This window comes from Laccaria bicolor, genomic scaffold, assembly GCF_000143565.1.
Source record: "Laccaria bicolor S238N-H82 LACBIscaffold_33 genomic scaffold, whole genome shotgun sequence".
NCBI classification, from domain to species: domain Eukaryota; kingdom Fungi; phylum Basidiomycota; class Agaricomycetes; order Agaricales; family Hydnangiaceae; genus Laccaria; species Laccaria bicolor.
Window position 1 is genome coordinate 424506 of NW_001889904.1, and position 23623 is coordinate 448128.

At 48.7% G+C, this 23623-nt stretch overlaps 5 protein-coding genes across 5 annotated transcripts in view; 3 read left to right on the forward strand and 2 right to left on the reverse strand.

Annotated features, from left to right (window-relative positions):
- Window positions 1-3771: 3771 nt before the first annotated feature.
- On the forward strand, window positions 3772-4024 carry LACBIDRAFT_307093 (uncharacterized protein; the record flags this gene model as incomplete). Its single annotated transcript, XM_001885710.1, has 2 exons — window positions 3772-3848; window positions 3907-4024. 2 exons carry the CDS (start codon window positions 3772-3774, stop codon window positions 4022-4024), a joined length of 195 nt encoding a protein of 64 aa, XP_001885745.1.
- A 2201-nt stretch (window positions 4025-6225) lies between these two features.
- Window positions 6226-7460, reverse strand: LACBIDRAFT_331401 (uncharacterized protein; the record flags this gene model as incomplete). Its single annotated transcript, XM_001885775.1, has 6 exons — window positions 6226-6311; window positions 6407-6473; window positions 6547-6643; window positions 7039-7094; window positions 7152-7353; window positions 7447-7460. The coding sequence occupies 6 exons, from the start codon at window positions 7458-7460 to the stop codon at window positions 6226-6228; spliced, it is 522 nt and encodes a 173-aa protein (XP_001885810.1).
- A 2172-nt stretch (window positions 7461-9632) lies between these two features.
- On the forward strand, window positions 9633-16029 carry LACBIDRAFT_307095 (uncharacterized protein; the record flags this gene model as incomplete). Its single annotated transcript, XM_001885711.1, has 19 exons — window positions 9633-9731; window positions 9785-9983; window positions 10033-10727; window positions 10781-11299; window positions 11358-11745; window positions 11804-11923; window positions 11982-12089; window positions 12149-12335; window positions 12390-12543; window positions 12595-12683; window positions 12779-13234; window positions 13293-13384; window positions 13431-13516; window positions 13572-13665; window positions 13716-13961; window positions 14011-14669; window positions 14723-15504; window positions 15563-15727; window positions 15783-16029. The coding sequence occupies 19 exons, from the start codon at window positions 9633-9635 to the stop codon at window positions 16027-16029; spliced, it is 5385 nt and encodes a 1794-aa protein (XP_001885746.1).
- Window positions 16030-16506: 477 nt separating this feature from the next.
- Window positions 16507-21253, forward strand: LACBIDRAFT_155822 (uncharacterized protein; the record flags this gene model as incomplete). The annotated part of the gene is made up of 15 exons (XM_001885712.1): window positions 16507-17021; window positions 17071-17458; window positions 17521-18050; window positions 18194-18554; window positions 18619-18809; window positions 18867-18982; window positions 19036-19172; window positions 19228-19300; window positions 19354-19845; window positions 19902-20110; window positions 20165-20585; window positions 20640-20728; window positions 20783-20995; window positions 21049-21105; window positions 21161-21253. Coding segments are annotated over 15 exons (3885 nt in total), but the record flags the coding sequence as incomplete, so codon positions are not given.
- Window positions 21254-21496: 243 nt separating this feature from the next.
- Window positions 21497-23623, reverse strand: part of LACBIDRAFT_392686 (phosphatidylinositol phosphate kinase PIPK5) — a gene marked incomplete at its 5' end in the record, with an annotated part of 4503 nt that continues 2376 nt past the window's right edge. Inside the window, 3 exons of the mRNA XM_001885776.1 lie at window positions 21497-22313; window positions 22381-22698; window positions 22763-23527. Coding sequence (XP_001885811.1) covers window positions 22206-22313; window positions 22381-22698; window positions 22763-23527 — 1191 coding nt within the window. The 3' untranslated portion in view covers window positions 21497-22205. The remainder of the gene's footprint in view (window positions 22314-22380; window positions 22699-22762; window positions 23528-23623) is intronic.

The window sequence follows — 23623 nt, forward strand, 5'->3', positions numbered from 1 at the left end:
AGCACAACATAGAATATCAGTGAAACAGAAACAAATCACTAGAAGGTGAATTAAGTACTGCTTCTTGTAAAGTCATCATCAAAATCTTTCCCTTTATGAAACAAATGTGACATTGTGGATTTAAATTTTGAAACTCTCTTTGCAAGTTTGGAAAAGGAATGGACTGAGGATAAAGACATCAGAGGGGGTTCAAATAGCAATTACCAAAGAACATACCTTTTTTCTCAGAATTCATTGTTGTATCTGGAAGAACTGCTTCAACTGGATGATTGAAAGCAACATGTGTTGAATGCAAGTTTTGTTCACCATGACCTGTGGTGCCTGCATTAAGAACTTGAATCTCCTGTGCTTCCTGGACATTGGGTGTGGTGGTAATTGTATGAGATTCTGCTGCAGGAACTCTGTCCTTTAATGTGTGGGCTTGAGTCTCCAGCTTCTCTGCCTGTGTGTATTTTCTCAAGTTTTCATATGTTGCTGCTAGATTTGCCATGGAATTGATTGTGTCTGGGTGTTCAACTCCAAGGTTTCTGTTTCTTGAATCCAGAACTTGCATCTGCTAGCTTCTCTGCCTCTGTGTATTTTCCCAATGAATAATATGTTGATGCTAGATGTGCCCTTGCTCTGATTGTATCTGGGTGTTCCACTCCAAGAATTCTGTTTGTTGCATCCAGAACTTGCATTTGCAGCTTCTCTGCCTCTGTGTATTTTCCCAAATTCGATATGTTGCTGCTAGATTTGCCATTGCTCTAATCGTTTCTGGGTGGTCAACTCCAAGAATTCTGTTGCTTGCATCCAGAACTTGCATTTCCAGCTTCTCTGCCTCTGTGTATTTTCCCAAGTATAATATGTTGCTGCTAGATTTGCCATTGCTCTGATCGTGTCTGGGTGGTCAACTCCAAGAATTCTGTTGCTTGCATCCAGAACTTGCATCTCTAGCTTCTCTGCCTCTGTGTATTTTCCCAAATAATAATATGTTGCTGCTAAATTTGCCATGGCATCTGATTGTATCTGGGTGTTCCACTCCAAGAATTCTGTTTCTTGCATCCAGAACTTGCAGCTCCAGCTTCTCTGCCTCTGTGTATTTTTCCAGACATTTGATATGTTTCTGCTAGATTTGCCATGGCACTGATTGTATCTGGGTGTTTAACTCCAAGAATTCTGTTTGTTGCATCTAGAACTTGCAGCTCCAGCTTCTCTGCCTTTGTGTATTTTCCCAAATTTCGATATGTTGCTGCTAGATTTGCCATAGAATTGATTGTGTCTGGGTGGTCAACTCCAAGAATTCTGTTGCTTGCATCCAGAACTTGCATCTCTAGCTTCTCTGCCTCTGTGTATTTTCCCAAGTTTCCATATGTTGCTGCTAGATTTGCTATTGCTCTAATCGTTTCTGGGTGGTCAACTCCAAGAATTCTGTTGCTTGCATCCAGAACTTGCATCTCCATCTTCTCTGCCTCTGTGTATCTTCTCAGGTAATAATGTGTTGCTGCTAAATTTGCCATTGCTCTGATTGTATCTGGGTGGTCAACTCCAAGAAGTCTGTTTCTTGCATCCAGAACTTGCATCTCCAGCTTCTCTGCCTCTGTGTATTTTTCCAGACAAGATATGTTTCTGCTAGATATTGCCATGGCACTGATTGTATCTGGGTGTTCCACTCCAAGAATTCTGTTGCTTGCATCCAGGACTTGCATCTCCATCTTCTCTGCCTCTGTGTATCTTCCCAGACAGTTATATGTTCCTGCTAGATTTGCCATGGCCTTGATTGTATCTCTGTGTTCCACTCCAAGAACTTTGTTTCTTGCATCCAGAACTTGCATCTCCAGCTCTTCTGCCTCTTTGTATTTTCCCAGCATGGTATATGTTTCTGCTAGGTGGGCCATAGCTCTGATTGTGTCTGGGTGTTTGACTCCAAGAATTCTGTTCCTTGCATCTAGAACCTGGATTTCCAGCTTCTCTGCATTTGTGTATTTTCCCAGGTCTCGATTTGTTGATGCAATATTTTCCATAGCTCTGATGATATCTGGGTGTTCTACTGCAAGAATGTCATTCCTTGTATTCAAAACTTTAATCTGCAAGATTTTGGCTTCCTTGGTGTATCCTTGGTTTCGCAAGAGATTTCCAAAGTTGGCATAAGCATCATCCAAGTAACTGATACCATTTTGATTACTTTCTGATCTCGAATACTGCATATTTGCCCTTACATGTGTTACCAAGACTCTGTGAAACTTATATGGTTGGTTTTCATCCCACCTCAGTGAGCAAGATAAAGTGACACATGCCATCAAGCAACATCTTTCCCTGTCATTCAAAGACATTCTGTCTCTTCCCCAGGCATGAACCAGTGGATGCATTGAGTACACACCATTAGATGGTCCTTTCTTGATCAAGGAAAAGAACAGCAACATCCGAATGCCCTCTCCAAAAAGTAATTTATCCCAAGTACCTGCCTTGTTCAAAGGAAGTAGTCTCCGATCCAGCATAGAACTGGCAAGTGGCAATTCAGGGTGAGAGGCTGCTTCATCTTCTTGGAGAGCAGCATAAGAAAATATTTCCTCAGTAATTCCCTCATGATGGAAGTAAGGAAATATCTCCAGAAGGAGCATTGCACTATTGGCTGCATTGGCCTTATGAGAATCATCAGATTTAGCCCTTTGTTGAATTTCTTTGTATGATAGCTCCCAAGTTTCATAGACAGTTCTGTTATACTTAGAAGCTCCAGTAAATTCAGAATGGGTTAATAATGTTGTTCGATGCTCATAATATTCTGAAAGATAGTTTTTGATAGTAGTGGCTCCAGAAGCAATGTAAGCACCAGCCTGATCAATAGCAAGAGGGAGGAATGAGAGCTCCTTCACAATCTTAGAAGCTTCAGTTTGAAACTCCATTGAACATAGATCCAAGTAACTGGCTTTCAGAAGTAACTCAATAGAATCATTCTTTTCCATCTCAGTTACCTCAAGAGAATTCCCAGGTGAAGTTAGATTTCTCATGTTGGAGTTGCGACTAGTTATTAGAATATTTCCCCCTCTTCCAGGTGGAAGATAAGCCTCCAGCTCAGCAGGTGATAGAACATCAGCATTGTCAAAGACCACCACATAATTCTCTTTCAGCAAGCCAATCCAGTGAAGAGCAGATTCAGGTGAGCCATCCAGTCCACTAGACTGGGCTGCAGGAAGATTACAGATACCCTTGAGTGCCTGTGTGATGGTGCCAACTGAAGAAGCATCAATCCAGAAAACAGAAGAGAAACTGAAGGCAGTTTAAATTTCAGAAGTAAGGGTTAGATCTGCCATGATACTCACCAGTCAGACATTCCCTCAATGAACTTCAAGCAAATCTGAGTCTTTCCAATACCCCCCATTCCATACAACAGAAAGAACTTTCGTCCCTGAGACGAGTCATTTGCATTGGAAAAATGCCTCTCGAGTATGGCGATGACTTGTTTGCGGCCGGTGAACCGATTGCTCGGATTTGGCATAAGGGGGATGACCCCATCGGACATCGTCCTATTGCCATAATTGATGTGCATCTGCCCGAGATTCACACTATCAGTTTAGTTCACCAGAACATTCACATCATAACCATCCTACTCACAGAGTTGTCAATGAACGTGTTGTCGCGAGCAACAAAGTGGTGAGCACCCGCAAGAACGCCCGCTCCGCTCATGTTGAGATACTGAAGGTGGATAGGTTCAGGATGAGGGAAGGAAGGCGCTCAGGACGTTGCAGACCCCCAATCATACCACGAGGTGAACACGTGTTTTGGTCTATTTTTATGTACCTTACGCACGTTCCTGGGCTTCTCCAACTCCTCTTCTTCGTTTTGCCCTTCCAGTGTGACCCTATTTCGAGGTAAGTGAGTTCACCTTCGTTTGAACATCTGTGTTCATACCTGTAATCCCTTTTCCAGGACGCAGGTGCTGCGCGGTAGCTCAGCGCGTCGTGTTCAAGTGCCAATATATCTCCTTCTTAAAGTCCTTGTACTGGCCGTCAAGTTGGTTAGAACGTCAAGTGGGTTCCTATTTTAAACCAGTGGTAGCGATCGACTGTTTACACAGTTGGCTCTATAGTGTATTCCCTGCACACCCAAGTTTTCCTACCTCCTCCCCAAATGGACCGTCAATGAAAAACTAACGCTCTTCCGCAATCCTATGTGCCCCAACCACTTTCAGCAGCGGCAACAAGCCTCCTACCTCCCCATCTCAACTTCCTCTCTACCTATTCTTGCTGCAGAACCCCCACTACTTTGTTGACCCTTTCGCGGTCTTTCTGGGTTATGTCAATCATTGGGAAAGCCATTCAGATGCCACGTATGCCTCCTCGTTTCAGCGCGCTGTAAAAGCGATGGAGCGGGGATCTTGTCTCGTCATTGTTCAATGCCCATGAGCGGATATCGTGGACAAGGTTCAGACGAGTCCTCCTGAGCGCTAAACGTTCATGTTACACGAACCGCTCACACGATTTCTCTTCGATGTTGCCTCTCCCGAAAGCCAGGGTTACGGTCAATATCTTCCTTGTGGTGGGGAAGATTCGATTATTCGCTCACATCGGCGCCTGGAAAAGAAGGAGAATGAAGTGCGCTGAGGGGCGGAGAGTTGAATTCGACCCACTGAACTGGCTCCCCGTTGTCAACACCGCTTCAGCGATCGTGGGGACGAAGGGCAAATTGTGGCCATCGAAAGGGGAAAGGACGAGAGACGCAACGGCTGGCCGAGTTCGATACGATACGATACGGCGTCCCGAATGGATGGGGGGCCCCTCGATGGCTTTCAGGAACGCGATTGAGGGGGAGAGGAGTGCGCAGAGGTTGGTTGAGCTGGTGGGGTGGGGGTAGCGCGGGCGCAGGCGGAACGATAGAAGACTTACCGTGGAGGAACCTCAAGTGCGCGAGGTCGGAGTCGGTGGGAGATGTTGACGGCCACAAAACGTCCTCATCTGGCGCCTCAAACCGCTCGGCATGCATCCATCACAAACCTCTTTTACTTTCATCCTACACGTTGTATCAAGAATCCCCGTCTTGACGACCAAAAATTCAAGCATCACTAGCTCATCCAACCACGCCACGACCCCCATCCCAAATCCTAAACTGCCCAACCTCCTCACCCACCCAAGGAACCTCGTCATTCCAATGGGTAATCACACCTGCTGCTGTCCCTCGAACACCACCGCCCTCAGTCAAGCATCTCCACTCCACACGGCACTAATCATACCGCTCCATACTTCGTCGAGAGGACCAAGGGAGGCTGAGATACTAACGCACGCATGAGGAGGACGATAGGCTGTTCGCCCGGTGAGAGGGATGTGAAACGACGTGCTGTCTCCAAAGTTCCTAGCGTGGATCAAGCTCGTGGGCTAGGGAGGAGAGGACCTCCCAGCACCGAGTGATTTGCCACTTTTGCACTTCCCTCCTCCTCCTCTTCTCCTTCTCCTCCCCACCCCAGTCGGTTCATTCCCCATCTCAACCTCGAATGCGGGCTCATCGTCCCCCATACGTATCTCACCCACTCTCTCAGTCCCGGAACAAAACCCCCTCCAAAGCCTGTAACGACCGCCTCCCAAACCGTCATGCCTGGATGACGACGCGGGACATCGTCGAATAATTACGAGACAATGCCGATTAGTGTGGTGGCGTAGTTTTCGCGGGTTGTGTTATAGAAGAAGAGGGAGATGATGACGTTGAAGGAGATAGAAAGGGCAGTGCCTGCGTATACGATTGTGGATGGTCGCCTGTCAAGAGGGAGAGGGGTGTCTATTTTTCCTGAGCCTGTAATGGAGGGGATTAGTTAGGGCAGACGTGAAGACAGAAAGCAGGGAGTTGAATAAGAGTGTATGCGCGAAAAGACGCCTATACTGGGCTAATGGAAGAGTAGAAGGGAAAGTCAAGTCGACGAAGAAGTTGAATTGAAAGCCGCAGAGGGAGTTGCGGCCAAGTCGCAGGCTGAGAGTGAGGGATGGATGGGGAATTCAGAGTTGAGCAAAGGAAATGCGTCAGGACTTGGAGACTGCTCGAAGGAAGCCAGGGAGCGAGCTCCTGTTCTTGAGCAGGATAAGGAGGCATTGGTGGCCAAGCTACGTTCTTTAAAGCAATGCTATGATCTTCGCAGGAGAAGGCGGATGAGCTACAAGCTCTCAAGCGCAGAAGGACTTGAAGCTTGAGGCCTTGAGGGACGAGGTGGAAGCTCAGAAACCAGCTCTGGAGGGGGAGAAAGTTGGTCTAACGACAGAGACTCTACAGGAACTCTAGGTTGAAATCGATACTAGGTACGAGGAGTTGGAGGCGAAGTCTGCGAGAGTGAGTGACCTCGAGATGGGAGTCTGCAGATATGATATGAAGGAACAATCGCACAAGTAAGAGGCTTGTAGAGGCGCGGAATGATGAGACAGTGGAGACAGCAGCTGAGCTGACTGACCAGAACGACAAAATCGAATGTTGAAGCACTTGCGCTCAGCTCCAATCGCACCTGGACCGTGGACGAGCTGTAGAGGAGTCGTCGAGTAGACGATGGGCAGAGTTCCTCCTACGCTGTAGACTCCACCACCCGAAACACACGAGCTCATCACACACGACGCGGTCCGCATCGTCACTTTGCTCAGTCCACGGTCGAGGGACACAACTTGAAAACAGCGGCTCTCCGATGAAGGGGTATCTAGGAGATGAAATATAAACGGACGGTGTCTCTATCCAGTATGTATGCCGAGTCCAATGTCAACTTCGAGATACATAATATGGTAATTGCTTGTACTACGAGCAGGGACTGGGGAAGTCGTGTGCGTGCGTAAGACAATTGAACAGTGCGCGCTTGATCGAGCCCAGATACTCGTTCTGAGGCTCATACTACAAAGATTCATGTCCCGTTGTGTTTCCTGATATTGGGCGGACCGGAATCCCATATTCAAGAACTCTCTGTCCCCTTCCTGGATTCCACCCTGACCCGAATCACTCAGTCCAGTCCTTCGACTCTGATCTGTTCAGTCCAGGTAGGACAATGAGCTCGAAGCCATAGATCGATCATTCCAAAATACTGACCAGCATGCTACCTACTTCCACTCTACACGGAACCAGTCATCATCTCCGATATCCTCGTTGCAATGCTCTATCTATGACAGAAAGTCTTCGATGAGGGCAATGACACAGAGGAGAATACGAGCAATTACCCAATATCCGATGATTCCAGCGATCACATCACACATTGTGTGTGAAATTTCTTCGTCACCAGGAGGGACTACGGTCATGAGCCGAGTCCGTTGCAAAGACTGAGTATATATGGCACCATCAATATCACCATTAGAGTCCATTTTAAGGACAAGGAAAATCCAGTTGTGGCCATCGGTCACAGCTCCACGAATGATGTTTTTTCTACCGTGAAATCGTCATCATTAATTCAATGGAAGATGGAAAGAACGAGCCCTCCGACCCAAGTTGTTTTGCACAAGCGTACATTTCACACACGGCTTGAGGGACATGGTTCTCGAGTGAAATATTGCTTTTCTTGGCTTCTGATATGAAAAGAGTACGGTCGAAGTCCTGCAGGACCCCAGACGTGGCCGGGTCAAATACTTTTCTGCAGAAAGATAAGCAAGGCGAATGACGGTTGTTGAACAAATTTACCCGCGCCCGATGTGCTTGCCCCGATGGCAGTGGAGTCTATGTAACCTCCGAAACTAAAACGTCTGTCAGTTGTTGCTGGGACGCTCTGCTCCACGCTGAGAACCAACTACCTGCCTTTGGCACCATTGCAGAGGCGCGGAAGAAGAAGGAATCGATCCAGGCAGCACGCGGCGAGGCTGCTTCATTCTGATGAATCCAACATGAGATATTTGCCCGGTATAAGTATATCGCACATACCCACCGCTCTCGGGACGAACTGTTGCAGCACACAGAGGTGACGATACAGACCCTCGGAAGACCAGTGTTCAGTCATTCCGAGTCGCTCCGTCGCGGCCACCCTAACGTTGTAATCCGATTTCAGCTTGAGGGAACCGCTAAGTTTAATATTTCAATTTGGACAGAACTTCTTCCGCCATCCCAGAGAAAGAAAGGGCCTGTAAGAGATGATGAGGAAGGTCATGTTTACTAGCGGGTGCCCCGTCACGGTCAAGCTTCGACTGCATCATCGCGAGGATTTTTGCTAGGGTTTCCTCGAATTCCGGCTCGAATGTGATTATGTTCTCTTGCGACTGCCAATCGTCAGAGCCATCCACGTCGTTCGTCGCGGAAACTGTCTCCAGTAATGATTTGACCGAATGGTAGGCCATCCTCAGTTGCAATCCCGTCACCCGTGAGTCCAGATGTTTTCTTGTGGTTGTTCCTATTCGTGGCGTTCGACGCTGGCCATGGCACTTGGGATGGTGGCATTAAGACAGAAGATTCACTGTAAGTTGTATCGAACTTGGTAAGTACTTTAGTACCAACTAAGTACCCAGTGAAAGGGAACGCGTGATCATGTGACCGTGAATTGGTTGTGATCATTCAAACCCCCCCACGTTCAAACTCTTCCTCTGCGCTCTCCAACTTTTTCCCGCCCAGGACGTACACGAGGCGCGGCCTACTATTGCATAGTATCGAGGGATTTTGCGCGGGATGGCAACAAAGGAGCGTCGTCGGCCATTGTCGAGCCGTTCTGTATCAAAAGCAGGAAAACAGGTGGCTGAAGACCTTGCCGATGCATTGGCCACAAAGTTGACCATTTCAGGCTCCAAGGGAAAGCAAAAGGCTGCTCCGGAGGTGATAACCGAAGATGACCTTCGGATTTCAGCAATGCGGTCTGTCAATTCGGCGTCACAAGAGCTTTCCAACGTTGTCCGTTCTGGCTGGAAGAAGTCCCTATCCAACCTCTCAAAAACCACGCTATCCAACGCCGAGTCGTCTGCCTTGACGGCGGAAAAGAATTTGTGCGTCTTGCGTAGGATATGCCTGCAGGATGTGGACGTGGAAAGGGCGGCAGTGAGTGTCTTAGGCAAGTTGGTTACTCTAGATATGGTGAGTTCGAAGTCTTGATGTTCATTCAACGTCTGACGTCTGTGTAGCACGATTGTGCATTAACTGCGTTAGAATCTATGCACCCACGAATATGTGGTTTGTTAAATGTTACGACGCCCACCTCGAATAACCATCGGTGTCATCTGTTATCAATACCACTCCCCTCACCACTACCAACGGATATAATTCTCTTGACACTTACATCGACCTATCTCGCCCACGCTCTTTCCACACTGGCTTCAATATCAACAATTCCTCAAGCAGTTGATGCACTGTCGTCGTCCTTGACACTCCCCACATCCTCCTCTTTTCTAACCTGGGTGCCCTCGATATCTTCCTTGCCCGTCAAACAAACAGACGTGATGCATACCCGCAGCTACTCGGCAATTACGAAGCTCTGCTCCACTTCCACCTCCACCACTTCGTCAATAGCAAAGACCAAAGCGACCAATCCATCACCCAATCCCAAGCGGGTCTTTCAACTACGAATGTATGCCCTTCGCTGTCTCTGCCACACATCCAGAGGGACGGTAGAATCCGGCACATTCTGGGAACAGGTCACTAGGTCTGCTGTGGCTCTCGTTAAAGCCAGTCAGTCGCTTCTCCCAGAGGTGGAGGAGAAAGTGACAAATTTAGTTCTCTGCGAATACGCGGAGATGCTTTCGTGTGCTCAGAAGCGGGAAGATGGCCTGTCGTTTTTGGAGGGGAAAGGTTTCGTCGGATTTTGCGAGTATTGGATGGCTTTTGCGAAACGGGTACGTTTGTTCCTATCAATCATTGTGATGACACACTCAACACGGACGGCCAGGCTGGAGATATCTGTGCCCTTGAGAGGATTGGACAGCTGATGCAGCATGAGCTCCCCAAGCCGTCCTCAAGTAAGATCGCCCAACTGGTGGGAAGGACGCAAGCACAAGATGCCGATAACATCACCAAAGAGGCTACTCGGATTTGCGCAGAATTCGCACAGGTTACGACTTTGCTGGAGCAAAGGCCCGTAGAAGATGGTAGGTGGCTTCTTGTTCTTACTCTGCTCGCTCACGACGCTCTCTGCAGACGTGCTAATCAAGCATCTGGAATCATGCACCGTCCTGATAAAGACGTCAACTTGCTTGCAATCTTTACTATTTGCGGAAGACCAGGAACTCGCTCGTATTAGTGGCAAAGTGGATCGAGCATTCGAAAGACTCCGTCGAATGGCCGTCAAGTCTCTCGACTCCCTGTCTACAGATACCTCTCGGACGGAGGTTCAAGCCTTCGTGTTGTCTTGTGTCGACCTTCTCCAAAAGCTTGCAGTTTCCGCAGCGCGGAAATCTGACATCATCACTCGCGTGTTGGATTCTCTCTTCGTGCTGGCACGTACTGCTCTCAATGTTCAGGACCCTAGGACGTATGTCCCTGCCTTTGAGCATCTGAGTGGCGCGGTCTCTATCCTTGATTCTGTGCCTCAGGATGCAGACGTAGACCGTGCGAATTACATGCGTTGCATTTCGGGGACATACTACAACGTTTCAGGATCACTCTATCAAGCAACACGATATGGTGCTGCAGTCCCATTTTTACGTGAGGCGTGTCTTCTTGGCGCAAAGGCGTTGTCGATGAATGGGCGCGGGAAAGGGAAAGGGAAGGGGAAGGAAGAGGCAACGAAGAGTAAAGTCGATGGAGAAATGGAATGGAATCAGCTGGAAGAGCAGCTCTACCGTCGCTGGGAGTTGCTCGCTGTTTGTTATAGTAAGAATGGGGATCGCAAGGTGATTTCTCTGCCCTTCTGTTGACTACGTTGCTCACATGTTCTTTCTTAAAGAATGCCTATGACGCTTTCCAACGGTGCATATGCACATTTCCGTTTACGTCCTCTGGCTTTGAAGCTCAAATGGATGCGAAGAGTGTCGGGGATATCTTTGGAGCGTCTGCCAGCTCATCCGTTAAGCAGTTAATGGCCACCATTGACCGAGTCAGTTACATTGGGGCATGTGAGCTGCTTCTGCCGCCAGAGGATGTCTCCCTTCGTTTTCCCCAGCGTTTCGCTGCTTCTCATGACGGCAACCCTGTGATGGACCCTGGGGTCGTCGGAGTCCTTCTGGAGCAGCAAATTGATGGCCTTCAGCCGAGTCAATGGAAAGAGGGCGTACGGGGTGTCTTTGTGAAGCTGTTAAGAGATTCTCTGTACGTTTATGATGCGGCCTCGTTCCCTATCAGGCGATCCAGAGTTCTGATAAGGTGTATGGCCTTTGCATATCGGGACTCTGGAGATGACTGGGCCGTGATCTTGGGAAATGTGCAGGAGATGGGCAGTGAAGTAGAGCGTCTCTTGACGGCTCAGGTATGGACTTCCCCCCATTCTTTGAGCCTTTCACCTGGGACCTGATTTCCCAATCTAGAACTTGGCTCGGGATGTTGCGTTAGCTCCTTATCGCCTGCAATACCGTGCATCCGCACACCTCTGGCTCGCACTTCATGCTCATAAGCGCGCAGACCCGGAGCAAAGTACGGCCATGGCTCAACATGCAGATCAAGCGTGTCAGATTCTGAAAGACCTCCTCACTCTTGGTCCAGCTGGGAGCCCCAGGGTAGCGAGGAAAGGGCTGAGTCCCAAAGTGAGAAAGGTCTCATCCTCGTTAACGCAGATACCAAGAATTGTGTCCCCCAAAGCTACTAGGGCAACTCGTCAACGCGTACCGGCTGCTCCAAAGAAAGCTGCTCCTGTCAAGAGTAAGTCAAGGGTAGCTGCTCGTCTCCCTGTTACTCCCCAGGTTAAGCCAAGGGCTGGTAAGTGTCGTCATATTTTCGGTCAACACGTGCTTATTTGGCTTCTTATTCATTCTAGCACCTCAACCAGTTTCACTGAATACTGCGAGAACGCCACCTCGACCCTCTTTGGATGCTGCTGCGAAGACGAAGTCACTGTTGACTTTTGATGACTTTGATCAGTTTTTAGGGCTGCTCCGTAAGTTCTTTGGTGCTGTTGTTTGCGACTTACCTAGTCTAATTACTATTATTCTCAGAACTCACGGCTCGCCTTCTTGGTCTCCTTTGCCTGGTAATTCCAAAAGTCCATATATTGGACCTCACAAGGAAGTTGTGTGAGCGCCACGCTGGCGTGGCGAGCGATGGTGTGTCTTCCATATCTAAACATGTAATCTATTCTTGACGTCTCTCCCGCGTAATTTAGGATACATCTCTGCATCAATTGACCTTGCACATGAGTACGTGAAGATTGGTAAGATGAAGAGGGCGGCCATGATTTTCAATCTGGCATTGGAGGTTGTTAGAAACGGACAAGCCTCGCCGGAGGTATCCTCCGCCTTCTTGTTACGATTTGCGGAGTCGTTGGCCTTAATCGAGGATGTGTCTCGAAGGTACGTATCCTATTTTCTTTGGTGGTTGTGTTTGTGGCTGAGTTTGAGATGTAGCTCAAATGTCTATAACGAGGCGCTAGTTCATTCAAGCAGGTTGGATACGGAGGAGAAAGGATCGACCACTCTTCAACGGATCCATACACGGGTCAAGCGTCTGGAGAGGGCAGCGATGGCTTCCCATATCTTCGGATTGATTCAGTATTGCAAGGTAGTGCCTTCTAATATTCCACCCATCGTTGTTGACATCGAACCTATTTAGGAGGACGTTGCTACATCACTGGAAGGCATGCTCCAGTCTCTTCGTTTGTGGAATCGGGCTGTGGACACATTAGGACGTCTTAACCCTTTGCCTCAATCCTTCACTAAACCATCCTCGGAATCGAATCCATTTGAAATGACCAGTATGAAAGAAGCCCTTACGGCTGAACAAACATCCGCTCCAGCACAATCACAACCTACGCCGACTCATACCCTCCGCGATCATTCATTCATGATTTGGAGTGGCGGACAGCTGAAGGACTTTTTTCCACTCTTTTCGCGTTGTCCCAGATGTACTTGATGCGTGGATCTCCTCGGGAAGCTGAGTACTTTGCACAGCAGGCTCAGGATCTCGCCGAAGCACTGAACGTTCCCACTGTTGTTGGCCGTGCGTTGACTCGGAAGGCAGAGGTTCAGCTTCATCTTGGTCAACTGCAGGAGGCAAATGCAACACTGGAAAAGGCTGCTGCGTTGCCCTCTCACCTGCCAGGCATTGATACTATTATCGTTCATCGGCTCCGGGCGGAATGTAATGAGCGAAGCGCTCAGCATGAGGATGCGCAAGAACACTATCTTTCGACAATGAAATTGCTGGAGGAACTTGATGGCGCGTTCCAGCAATTCGAGACCTTGGCGTTTGGGTGCGTGACATTATATCTCTTTCTCTTGAAAAAGTCTAAAAAAGGTCATTTGCTTCAGTCCTCGACGATCACTAGGCACATCCCCTCGGACAAAGCTTCTCCCTGACACTGTTGCTCCTGAACTCCTGGCAGCCGTTCTTCACCAGCATAGTACGTTTATGTTCATTTTTTGCTAGCTTTCTCTAATAAGGAGCAGTCTGGTCACGACGCGATCAGCCAGATGAAGACCTCAATAGCCTGCTTGAGAAGTTCTTGTCCCTGCCATCTTCATCCCGAATGAAGGTAAGAAACCTCGATTTCGTCCCAACGCAAATGTCTGACCCAACCAATTTCGAAGGTGAATGAGAACTCCCTCATGGGCAAACTAACTCTCTACAACGTCTATGCTCGCTTCCGTGCTGATATGTTCCTAAGTTCCCTCACCGAGTCTAGTGAGTTGTTCATTTTCTTGTCGTTGCAGAAACTTACCAGTACATCGTAGCAATCGCTATTCCCATGGGAATGTCTACTACGCACAAGGTTGCGTTCGCATTACCTACTCAGGATGTCCTCAACGCTCTGGAAGAGGCAGAAAAGCTATTTCAAGCAAACCTGTCACTGACTTCTCGAACTGGTAGTATCCTCAAGCTTCGGGATGCTGCGATTTCTCTCGCACTTATCAAAGCCTTCCAAACTTCCCTTGGCAGACCAGGAAATGGCGGCTCGGTGGTCACTGCCACGTTACTGGGTGGGATTACTTTTATTACCCTCGATTGGGGATACTGATGGTTTTACAGATGTTTCAACTGCAATTACTCTGCGGAGAGAGATGTTGGAATCCATAGAACACAAATTTTCAGCACTTCACATGTCCGACGACCTCCAGTGGCCACTTATCACCTCGGATGGGACACCTCGTCCTCGGCCAAAGATAGAACGCCAGGGCAGATTCAACGTTGATCTGGAGTCCGATGATGATGCAGAAGACAGCGCCTTGCGAGAAGATACCTTGATTCGAGCTTACTGGACCTCCATTCGAGAAAAATATCGCTCACGACGCCTTGACGTTGAGTCACTTTCGACCGCGGAGACGGGGGACCTTCCCGAAAACTGGATCATAATCAACATCAATATCACAGACGATAAGAGCACGTTGTTCATCTCACGACGAGAAGGCGGAGTCGAAGGAAGCCAACCACTTGTTTTCTGCGTGCCTTTGAAAGGAAGGAGAGATAACGGAGATGACAATGAGGAAGACCATTTGGGTTTCGATGATGCTATTGGCGAATTGCGCGAGATCGTAAGGTTGAGTGACGAGGGTACCAAGACAGCCGTCAACATCAAATCCGATGACGCAGAGGCTCGCGCGAATTGGTGGAAGCTACGGGGTGATCTGGATACGAGATTACGCGAGCTTCTTGAAAATATCGAGTTTTGCTGGTTGGGAGCGTTCAAGGTTAGTGATTTCTGTTTTTCGTCTGGCATGTATTAACAATGTATGTATATCAGACAATCCTTAGTCCACGGTCGGACGCAACTCCTGAGATGATTTTGGATCTCCGTGCGCAATTCGACAAGATCTTTCAGCGAAGCCTTCATGTCAAGGACCAGAAAACGAAGCAGCGGGCAGGAAACCACAAGAAAACGACATCGCAGGCACAGGCACCCAGTCAATTGACGCTTGACGATCCGATTCTCAAGTGTTTCTCCACGTTGTCACCGAAGTGCAAAGATGAAGAGCTCGAGGATCTCATCTACTTCATCTTGGACCTCTATTCGTTCCATGGCGTTCCAGTCGCTATTGCAGAAGTCGATATCGCTCAGCTGGTGGTAGACCTTCGGGCTGTGTTGGAAGAACACGCGGCGAAGCTTCGGCAGCGGAAAAAGACAATCACGGGCAAGTCGACCACCTCATTGGCGAAGGACCAGGACGAACACTTGTTCTTGGTCCTCGACAAGAATGTTCAAGGGATACCTTGGGAGAGTATACCGATCTTGAGGGGGCGAAGTGTCAGTCGAATCCCCAACATCGAGTTCTTGTACGACAGGCTTGCGTTTGCGAAGTGGAAAAGACAGGGCGAACCTGGGGAGGACAAACCAATCACTGGAGCGGTCGTTGATCCTCGAAAAGGATACTTTATCTTGAATCCCAGTGGCGATCTAGCTCGAACTGAAGGTCGATTCCGGGATTGGGCTCATGGCATGAAGAAAGCTGGGTGGGATGGTGTGATTGGCCAGGCTGTTAGTGAGCAGCAGTTTGTGAATGCGCTGAAGACGCAGGACTTGGTTGTGTAAGTATTCTTCTCTCTTGTTCGTTTAGTCTCACTGATATGAATGGTTTCATCGTAGTTACTTTGGCCATGGAGGTGGGGAACAGTACATCCGATCCCATAGGATTCGCAGCCTTCCGAAATGCGCTGCAACTATGCTTTGGGGTTGTTCGTCTGGTGCTCTCCGGGAGTTGGGTGACTTTGATAGGACGGGAACACCTTATAACTACATGCTCGCTGGATGGTACGTATCCAAACTGTCTTTTACTTCAATTCCCATTAATGCCACCTGCTATCAGTCCTACGCTTGTCGCGAATCTGTGGGACGTCACGGACAAGGACATTGACAAATTCTCTCAATCCATCTTCGATAAGCTGGGTTTGACGCCTGCGGATGTTAGCAAGTGGAATGAACCCCGCAAGGAATCCCATACATCTCCTTCTGTGTCTTTGGTGGCTTCTGTGGCACAGTCGCGGGATTCCTGCAAGCTGAAGTACTTGACTGGCGCAGCTCCCGTGGTGTACGGTATACCATTTTATCTTTGATCTCGGATCGAACATTATCTACTCGACATTGTACCGTTTAACATTTATTTAGATGTATATTTCAGGGCTTGCCCAAGTAGAGCAGTCGAATATCGCTTTGTCTTTTATTATGAATTCATGATCGTCCATATCGTTGTGTTGCAAACTTTACCGCCTTGCAACTCATCAGACGAGGCTCATGGTGTACAACATATGGAGATACTAGACTTGAACGATCACGACAAGAAGACGACTGGACGCGATAAGGCCTTGTAAAGAGCAAAGCCAATATGTGCACGTGACTGACGCGACGCGTTCAACTGTGTACTCAACGCCGACCACGATGATCAGCAGTTTCGATTTACGAATAGAGGTCGAGGCTCTTCAAGAGCTCGATAGTTACGACATCCCACACGACTATGATCTCACAACAGAGGATCCGGAGCGGCTTCTTGAAGGTGACTATTTATTTTCAATCCGACTCAAAAAACTGACGATTTGGTAGCTGCCGTGGAAGCTGTTGCCGACTCCAGCAGCGCAATTACTGATGAACAGGTCTTTGACATCTATAGGTGTCTACTCAAACACGCAGACGCGGTATCTGGGTCCGTTATGAGCAAGCTTCTCGACTCCATTTCCTCTGGCCTCTTGGCGGAATTAGAGGCCACTATGCGTGATGTGGAGTTGGGGGATCAGCAGTCGTACATGGCGCATAAAACGCCGTTGGAATTGTACGCGTTTTTGCTGCAATGGTTCGTTACGGCGGCTGAGAAGGTCAAGGCCACTGAGGATGGTGATGCGCCACCGCCAGCAGCGGCTACCAAGGGCAGGAGAGGGAGGGGAGGGAAGGCTGGAGCGGGGAGAGGGGCAGGTCGTGGAGCTGCGAGCAAGAAGAATGAGGCGTGGACTTGGCAGGACCAGATCCCTGCGACACTTGGGCTGATTGTCAAAGTTCTGCGTCTTCAGACGCAACGTATTTGGACGACGACTGCTGAAAAGGAAGACTTTATCAAGTGCGTTACTATCTTCTGCCCTCCTCTTTATCTTCTAACATAGTTGTAGAACTATCACAAGACCCGCATATCACGTCGCTGAAAACGAACAATACATGAAAAAGTCAGATATCAAGCTCTGGGTCTACAAAGTCATCTGTCTCTCCGTGAAACACCATGGTCAATCTTTTGCTGTCCACATCAACATCATCCAATTTCTTACCTTCTTCGAACACCTATCCGAGCCCATGGCAGAGTGCCTCACCGTCCTCGCTGGGGAGTACGACCATGCCCAAGTCGGGGACGAAATCCTCCGCGATATCGCGGGCAAGACTTTCAACGCGCAAGATAGCAAAGGCCCTCGTGCATTCGCGAGGTTCCTCGTCAAATTCGCAGAGCTCGCTCCGCGCGCAATACTCAAACAGCTTAGTCTCCTTCTAGACCAGCTGGATTCCGAGGTCCGTCTAGCTCCTTTCTTTCTTAAGTTCACCGCCTGACGAGTACCTATCTCACGCACCAGTCATACCCAATGCGCCAAGCCCTAGTCGAAGTCATCGGCTCCATCATCACCGAGCTCTCAAACACAAGCACCGACAACGACAACTCCAAAACCGCCCAAAAGCAAATAAGCGGGCTCTTCGACCTGCTCCTCGAACGCACGCTCGACATCTCCTCATACGTGCGCACGAAGCTCCTCCAAGTTCTCGCAAAGATGTGCGATTTGAAGCCCAAGTTTCCTAAACAGCGCTTGGCGATTACCGGTGCTGCCATTGCTGCGCTGGCGGATAAGGGCGCGACGGTGAGGAAGACGGCTGCGGCGCTTTTGGTGAAGTTGTTGGAGACCCATCCGTATCGCACGCATGGGGGTATGTTGCAGCTTGATGTGTGGCAGGCGGAGTATCAGGATGTTTGTAAGGAGTTGGAGAAGGTTGAGGGGAAGATTGGGAATGCGGTTGAGAAGCCGGAGGGTGAGGAAGAAGAGGAAGAAGAGGAGGACGAAGAGGAGGAGGGTGAAGGTGAGGAGGGTGAATCTAGAAGGAAGAAGAAGAAGTCGAAAAGGTGATTCAGAACCTGTTCGTGTGTGGATCAAACTGACGGCTCTCTTTTACTAGGCCAAAGGTCAAGAAAGAAGATTCGATGGATGTAGATACCGAACCAGAAGACAACGAAGATGAAGATGAAGATGAAGAGAGCGACGAAGACGAGGGCGAGGACGACGCAAAAATGGCCGTGGACGAAGACGACGAAAACGCCACGCCCAAGGAAAAGCCCAAGAAGGAAAAGAAACACCCAAAGCTCAAACCCCGCAAGTCTCAATTGAACGTGGCTGCCGTCACCGAGGAACAAGCTGTCCTGGCCGGGTTGGAGGGTCAAGAGCTCCAGCTGATGAAGTTGCGCAAGAAATATTTCGTCGAGGGATTGGCGTTTATTCGTCAGATTGAGAGTGCGATGGAGCCGATGGGGTTGCTTTTAGGATCGAAGAATAAGCTGGAGGTTGCTGAGGCTATCGAGTTCTTCAAGGTTGCACATGATTATGAGTTTGAGAGCGCCAAGGTTGGTCTCGGTTTTGTTTGGAAAGTCAAGTGGTTTGGGAGCTCACGTTCGGTCGTTTGTCTAGGTCGGGATTCGGAAGATGCTGCATTTGATATGGGTAAAGGATAACAACAATTCTGGAACCGCGGAGGAGGCGAAGGAGGGTAAAGGCGTTCGGCAGAAGCTGCTTGACTGTTATCGCGGATTGTACTTTGAAGCTATCGAGGGTCTGCAGCCGAAAGAGCAAGTCAGCCGTATCGCGAAGAATCTGGTAGAGTGCGTCATCCCCCCTCTTTCTTGATGAAAATTCTTGAGGCTCATTCATTTTATTAGGCGAACATACGAGACCACGTTGGCTGAACTGACAAGTCTTGAGGAGATGATGCGCATTATGAGCGAAGAAGAGCAGATTCATCAAGATGTCATTTCCAAGCTTTGGCAGATTTATAGTATGTTCACCTTGCGTTATGGCTCTTCTTTGTTCTTACATACCGTCATACAGGTTCTAAACAAAACATTCCGAGCCAGCAGCGCCGCGGAGCCATCATCGTCTTGGGCATGCTTGCCTTGGGAAGACGCAGCGTGCTGAGTGATCGTGTTGACACCCTACTCAAAGTGGGTTTGGGACCGTTGGGCAAGGTGAATTGTCCCTCCGTCAATCTCGTTCGATGTGTGAGCTAATGTGAGCTATAAGGCTGATCTCACCTTGGCTCGATACACCTGCGTGGCTTTGCAGCGATTGAACGGGAGTGCCAAGAAGGTCAAAGGTATGTCTCGTGCAGAGTCAAGGGGATGCGTAGATTAGATTGACACAATACAGGTTCCCTTCTTGACAAAACCATGCGCATCGAGATGACCAATCCCATCTTCCGCAAACTCCAAGATGCCGTCAACCACCCCTGTCGATCTCGAGAATGGTTTGGGTTCGCCGAGCAGGTCATCAACACCGTATATGCGCTTGGCGAGCATCCAGACGTGTTCTGCAATGAGCTCATCAAGAAATTCACCATCAAAGCTTTCACCCCTCGTGCTCCTAAACCTGCTGCGCCCAAAACCAATAACGAGACGCCAGAGACGGACCCTGACGCTATGGCTGAAGATCATCCAGGAGACGTTACCCAAAACTCTCTGTACACGGCCACGCAGGTCTCGACTCACGGAACGCAGCAGGACGATAAGGAGAAGGATGTCGGCGACGCGTTTGAGCTGAGCCAGCTTCTTTTCATTGTGGGACATGTGGCTATCAAACAAATTGTCTTTCTGGAGCTTGTTGAGCGGGAGTGGAAGCGCCAGAAGGACGAAAAACAAGCTGGTAGGTCTCTTGTTTGTTCTATTTGATTTCGTCAAGTAACCATGCATGTCTGGCAGCCGAAAAGTTGGCAGCCAAGGCGAAAGGCACTGATAAAGCCTCCAAGGATGGCGAGGAGCTTGATCAAGTTGCTGGTAACGCAGAGGACGAGATTGGAGACCGCGTCGCAGGTGTTCGTGAAACGGAGATGCTCTACGGGACTGACTCCCTTTTGGCGATGTACGGTCCCATGGTCGTCCATATTTGTGGTAGCCCCCACAAATTCAAGGTTCGTGCTCTGTCCTAGCACGCATTTCTGGGTATATTAAAATTTTGTTCGCAGAGCCCGACACTGCGAGCGGCTGCAACGCTATCATTCAGCAAGTTCCTTTGCGTCAGTTCGCAGTTCTGCGACCAGAACCACCGGCTATTATTCAAGATCCTCGAGACGTCCAAAGACGCTAACATCCGGAGTAACATCGTCATCGCGTTGGGCGATGTCGCCGTGTCCTTTAGCAACATCATCGACGAGAACAGTAACGAGCTGTACAAGGGCCTTTCGGACGGCAGCATCATTGTCAAGAAGAATACGCTTATGGTCTTGACGCATTTGATTCTGAATGGGATGATCAAAGTGAAAGGCCAGCTTGGTGAAATGGCCAAGTGCGTTGAAGATGAAGATGCACGTATTGCGGATCTTGCGAAGCTGTTCTTTAGCGAGTTGTCTACGAAGGAGAACGCAATCTACAATAACCTTCCTGATGGTAGGTCCTTTTTCATTTGGCGCGTACTACGGAATACTGATTTTTAAAAAAAAGTAATCAGCCATTTGTCCAGTGGCGATCATGCCGTCGATGAAAAGACTTTCAGGAGTACACTCCAATATATCTTTACCTTTATCGAAAAGGTCTGTTTCATGAACTCTCTTGGTATTCAGTTAGCTTACCCTCACGTCTCTCAGGAAAAACAAGCAGAGAACATCGTCGAGAAGCTATGCCAGCGTTTCAGGCTCAGCGAAGATCCACGTCAATGGCGCGATATCGCTTTCTGTCTTTCCCTCCTCCCATTCAAATCGGAGCGATCAGTCAAGAAGCTGATCGAGGGCTTCCAGTTCTACCGGGATAAATTACACGAACCTCAGGTGTATGAAAAGTTTACGGAGATTCTGGCAAAAGTACGGTCTTTCAAGCAGTTTCAGGGCTCTGATGCTTACTTATTTATCTACAGGCACGTTCTAATAAATCCAAGGACAAGCCGGATAATGAGCTCAATGAGTTCGAGCATGTACGTTCTGATAGAATCTTATCCATATTGTCGCTGACAGTCGATGATTACCTAGCTTCTGGAGGAACACAAGAACCAGGGAGAGGAAGACCAAGCTCTCGAAAAGCGTGTAGAGAAGAAGGCAGCGAAGAAACGGGCTTCAAAGCGAAGTACGCCGTCCTTTCCTTTGTCTTGCCGGTACCCGTGAACTGACCGGTCGTAACCCTGATAGCTACCCGGAAGAAACCTGTCCAAGCTGAGGAAGAGTCTGAGTGATGCGATGTTTGATTTTTGTATAATTTATTACCATGAACCACTGGGATCTTTTCTTGTATCACATACTGTATCGTAGTAAAAACCACTGTATAATGGCATATGTAGATATATTCGCAAAATCCGGGGATGGATTGTTCAACTTGAAGCAGGAGGCATGTTGAATGTCGAATTTTGGAAGGGGAAGAAGCATGTAAGTGCTGTTTGTATCGTAGAAGACGAATGAATGAATGAGTGTGGTAGTCATGGCCAAAAGAAACCATAGTCGCTATAGAGATAAGCTATCGAAAAAGGACTGTGAGGGCGACGAGAACGCCAATAGCTCGAGGGAGAGAAAGTCCAGAGAGTCAGAGAGAGAGACAAATCGTATATAGATACAAAAAAGATACGCGTTCGAAAGGAAAAGAAAAGGTATACGGAGTGAGAGATCGATCAAATGAGCGTGGGTGGAGAGATAGTTAAATTGAGTGATAAGGAATTGAAATTATGAACCCAGGTATTGCTTATGCTAGCGTGATTTGAGTGAGTGAGTGAGGTCCGGGTGGGTGGGGCGTTGTTGTCGTTTGATACAGTATATGCATGGATGGATGGTTTTTTTATGATTGCAGGGGTCTCTTTTCTTGGGGTGGGTCTTCTTCTGACTTCTGACTTCCAGCAATGAGATGGGTTCGTTTAGTTTGGTGTGGGTTGGAGGTAGGGATGGCTGGGTGGAGTGGAGAAGGACGGGAGGGACCGCGGTAGCGGATGGGTGGGAGCTTGCCGTATGAACGAACGGCCTAGGGAGGCGGGCGGGGTGACGGATGAGGAGGGAGAAAAACGGCGGCGCAAGACGTGAACCCAACGCAAGTCTATTCAACTTCAAACCTCGCACCCCCCTCACCTCCTCTCATAATAGTCTTCATAAAATCAAAGAACCTTTCCGCATATTCCCCAGGTGGAACCGGGCTAATCTTATGCTGTTGACCCCCCCAAAATCAACATTCTCTTCTTCAAGTTCCCAAAAGAAAATGGAGGAAGACTCACCCGATCAGCCTTCAACCCCTTCCACAAATGCTCAGCCCTCTTCACAAGTGAATAAGGCGTCAAAATATCAATAACGCCCAAATAATAAATCACATCCAACCCTTCATTGCCTTCGTCCGTCGCCCTCAGCCCTGCCTCGTCTTGATAAAAGATCAACTGAAGTCGATCCCCGATATCTTCTTCGGGGAGTCGGATAGTATGTTTGCCTAGCCGCTTTGGGTCCGAGGACCGCATGGCCCGACGCATGGCGATGGCTTCGGGGGATTTGTGTCCTCCTGAAGTTGTTTTTGAGCGGCCTAGGGAGTTGGGTAGGTCCGGCTACAAATACGCGATGGTGGGTGAGCCATATGTCGTTAAGGAGAAAGAAAGAAAGAAAACCCACCGAAAACACCTTCAACGTATTCCTCCTAACATTATCCCTATTCCCCCTCTGCATATTATGTATCCCCACCAAAAGACTATAATCCATAACATTAACCCCCCTCAAAAACTCCGCGTCCCTCCTAAGCTGTTCCGTCAACAACGCCCTCTTCTCCGGTCCCAAATCCAACGCCTTCCCCCTCTTTATCCAATTCAAATCTTTCAGCACAGCCCGTGGGTTTCGCGCGGCTTTGTCTTCGGGGTACTCACGGCCAACCGTACTCCCCTTTAGATCATACGTCTCGTGGATGTCTTTATGTGGTGGGAAGAGGTTGTTCATGATCACGAAATGGATTTTCCGACCTCGGGGGAGCTTGACGCGGTGTAACCCGTAAAACCGACTAAGCAGCGTATGTGGGTTTTCTTTGACGTGGTCAAAGTATTGTGGGAGGATGGACAAGAGGAATTTATGTTCAGAGTGTCGGATGGTTTTGATTATGAACCGATAGTCTCGCGAGAAATAAAAGAAGGAGCCTGATTTGCCGGGGGATCCGAGTTCGGAAAGGATGTATTTTGCGGTGAGGGAGAGGAGGTAGTCTGCGGGGTCTAGATGGAATATGTCTTCTCGAAGTGTGCGAAATACCCAAGGCGCGTAATCCTTGAACTTGAAGTCGTATTTTGCAGACGGAGTCAGCTCGTTTCCGACGATATCGAATGAAAACTTGTGACGCGCGGTAAAGTCTTCTATCGTCAGTGGTCGTTTTATTTTAGCTTGACATCGAGAAACCTGCTCGACGTGAGCGTGTATCATGAATAAGGAAAGAGCGAAACCCACCCCGATACGTATACCCGTCAACATATTATACATCAACACATAATTCAC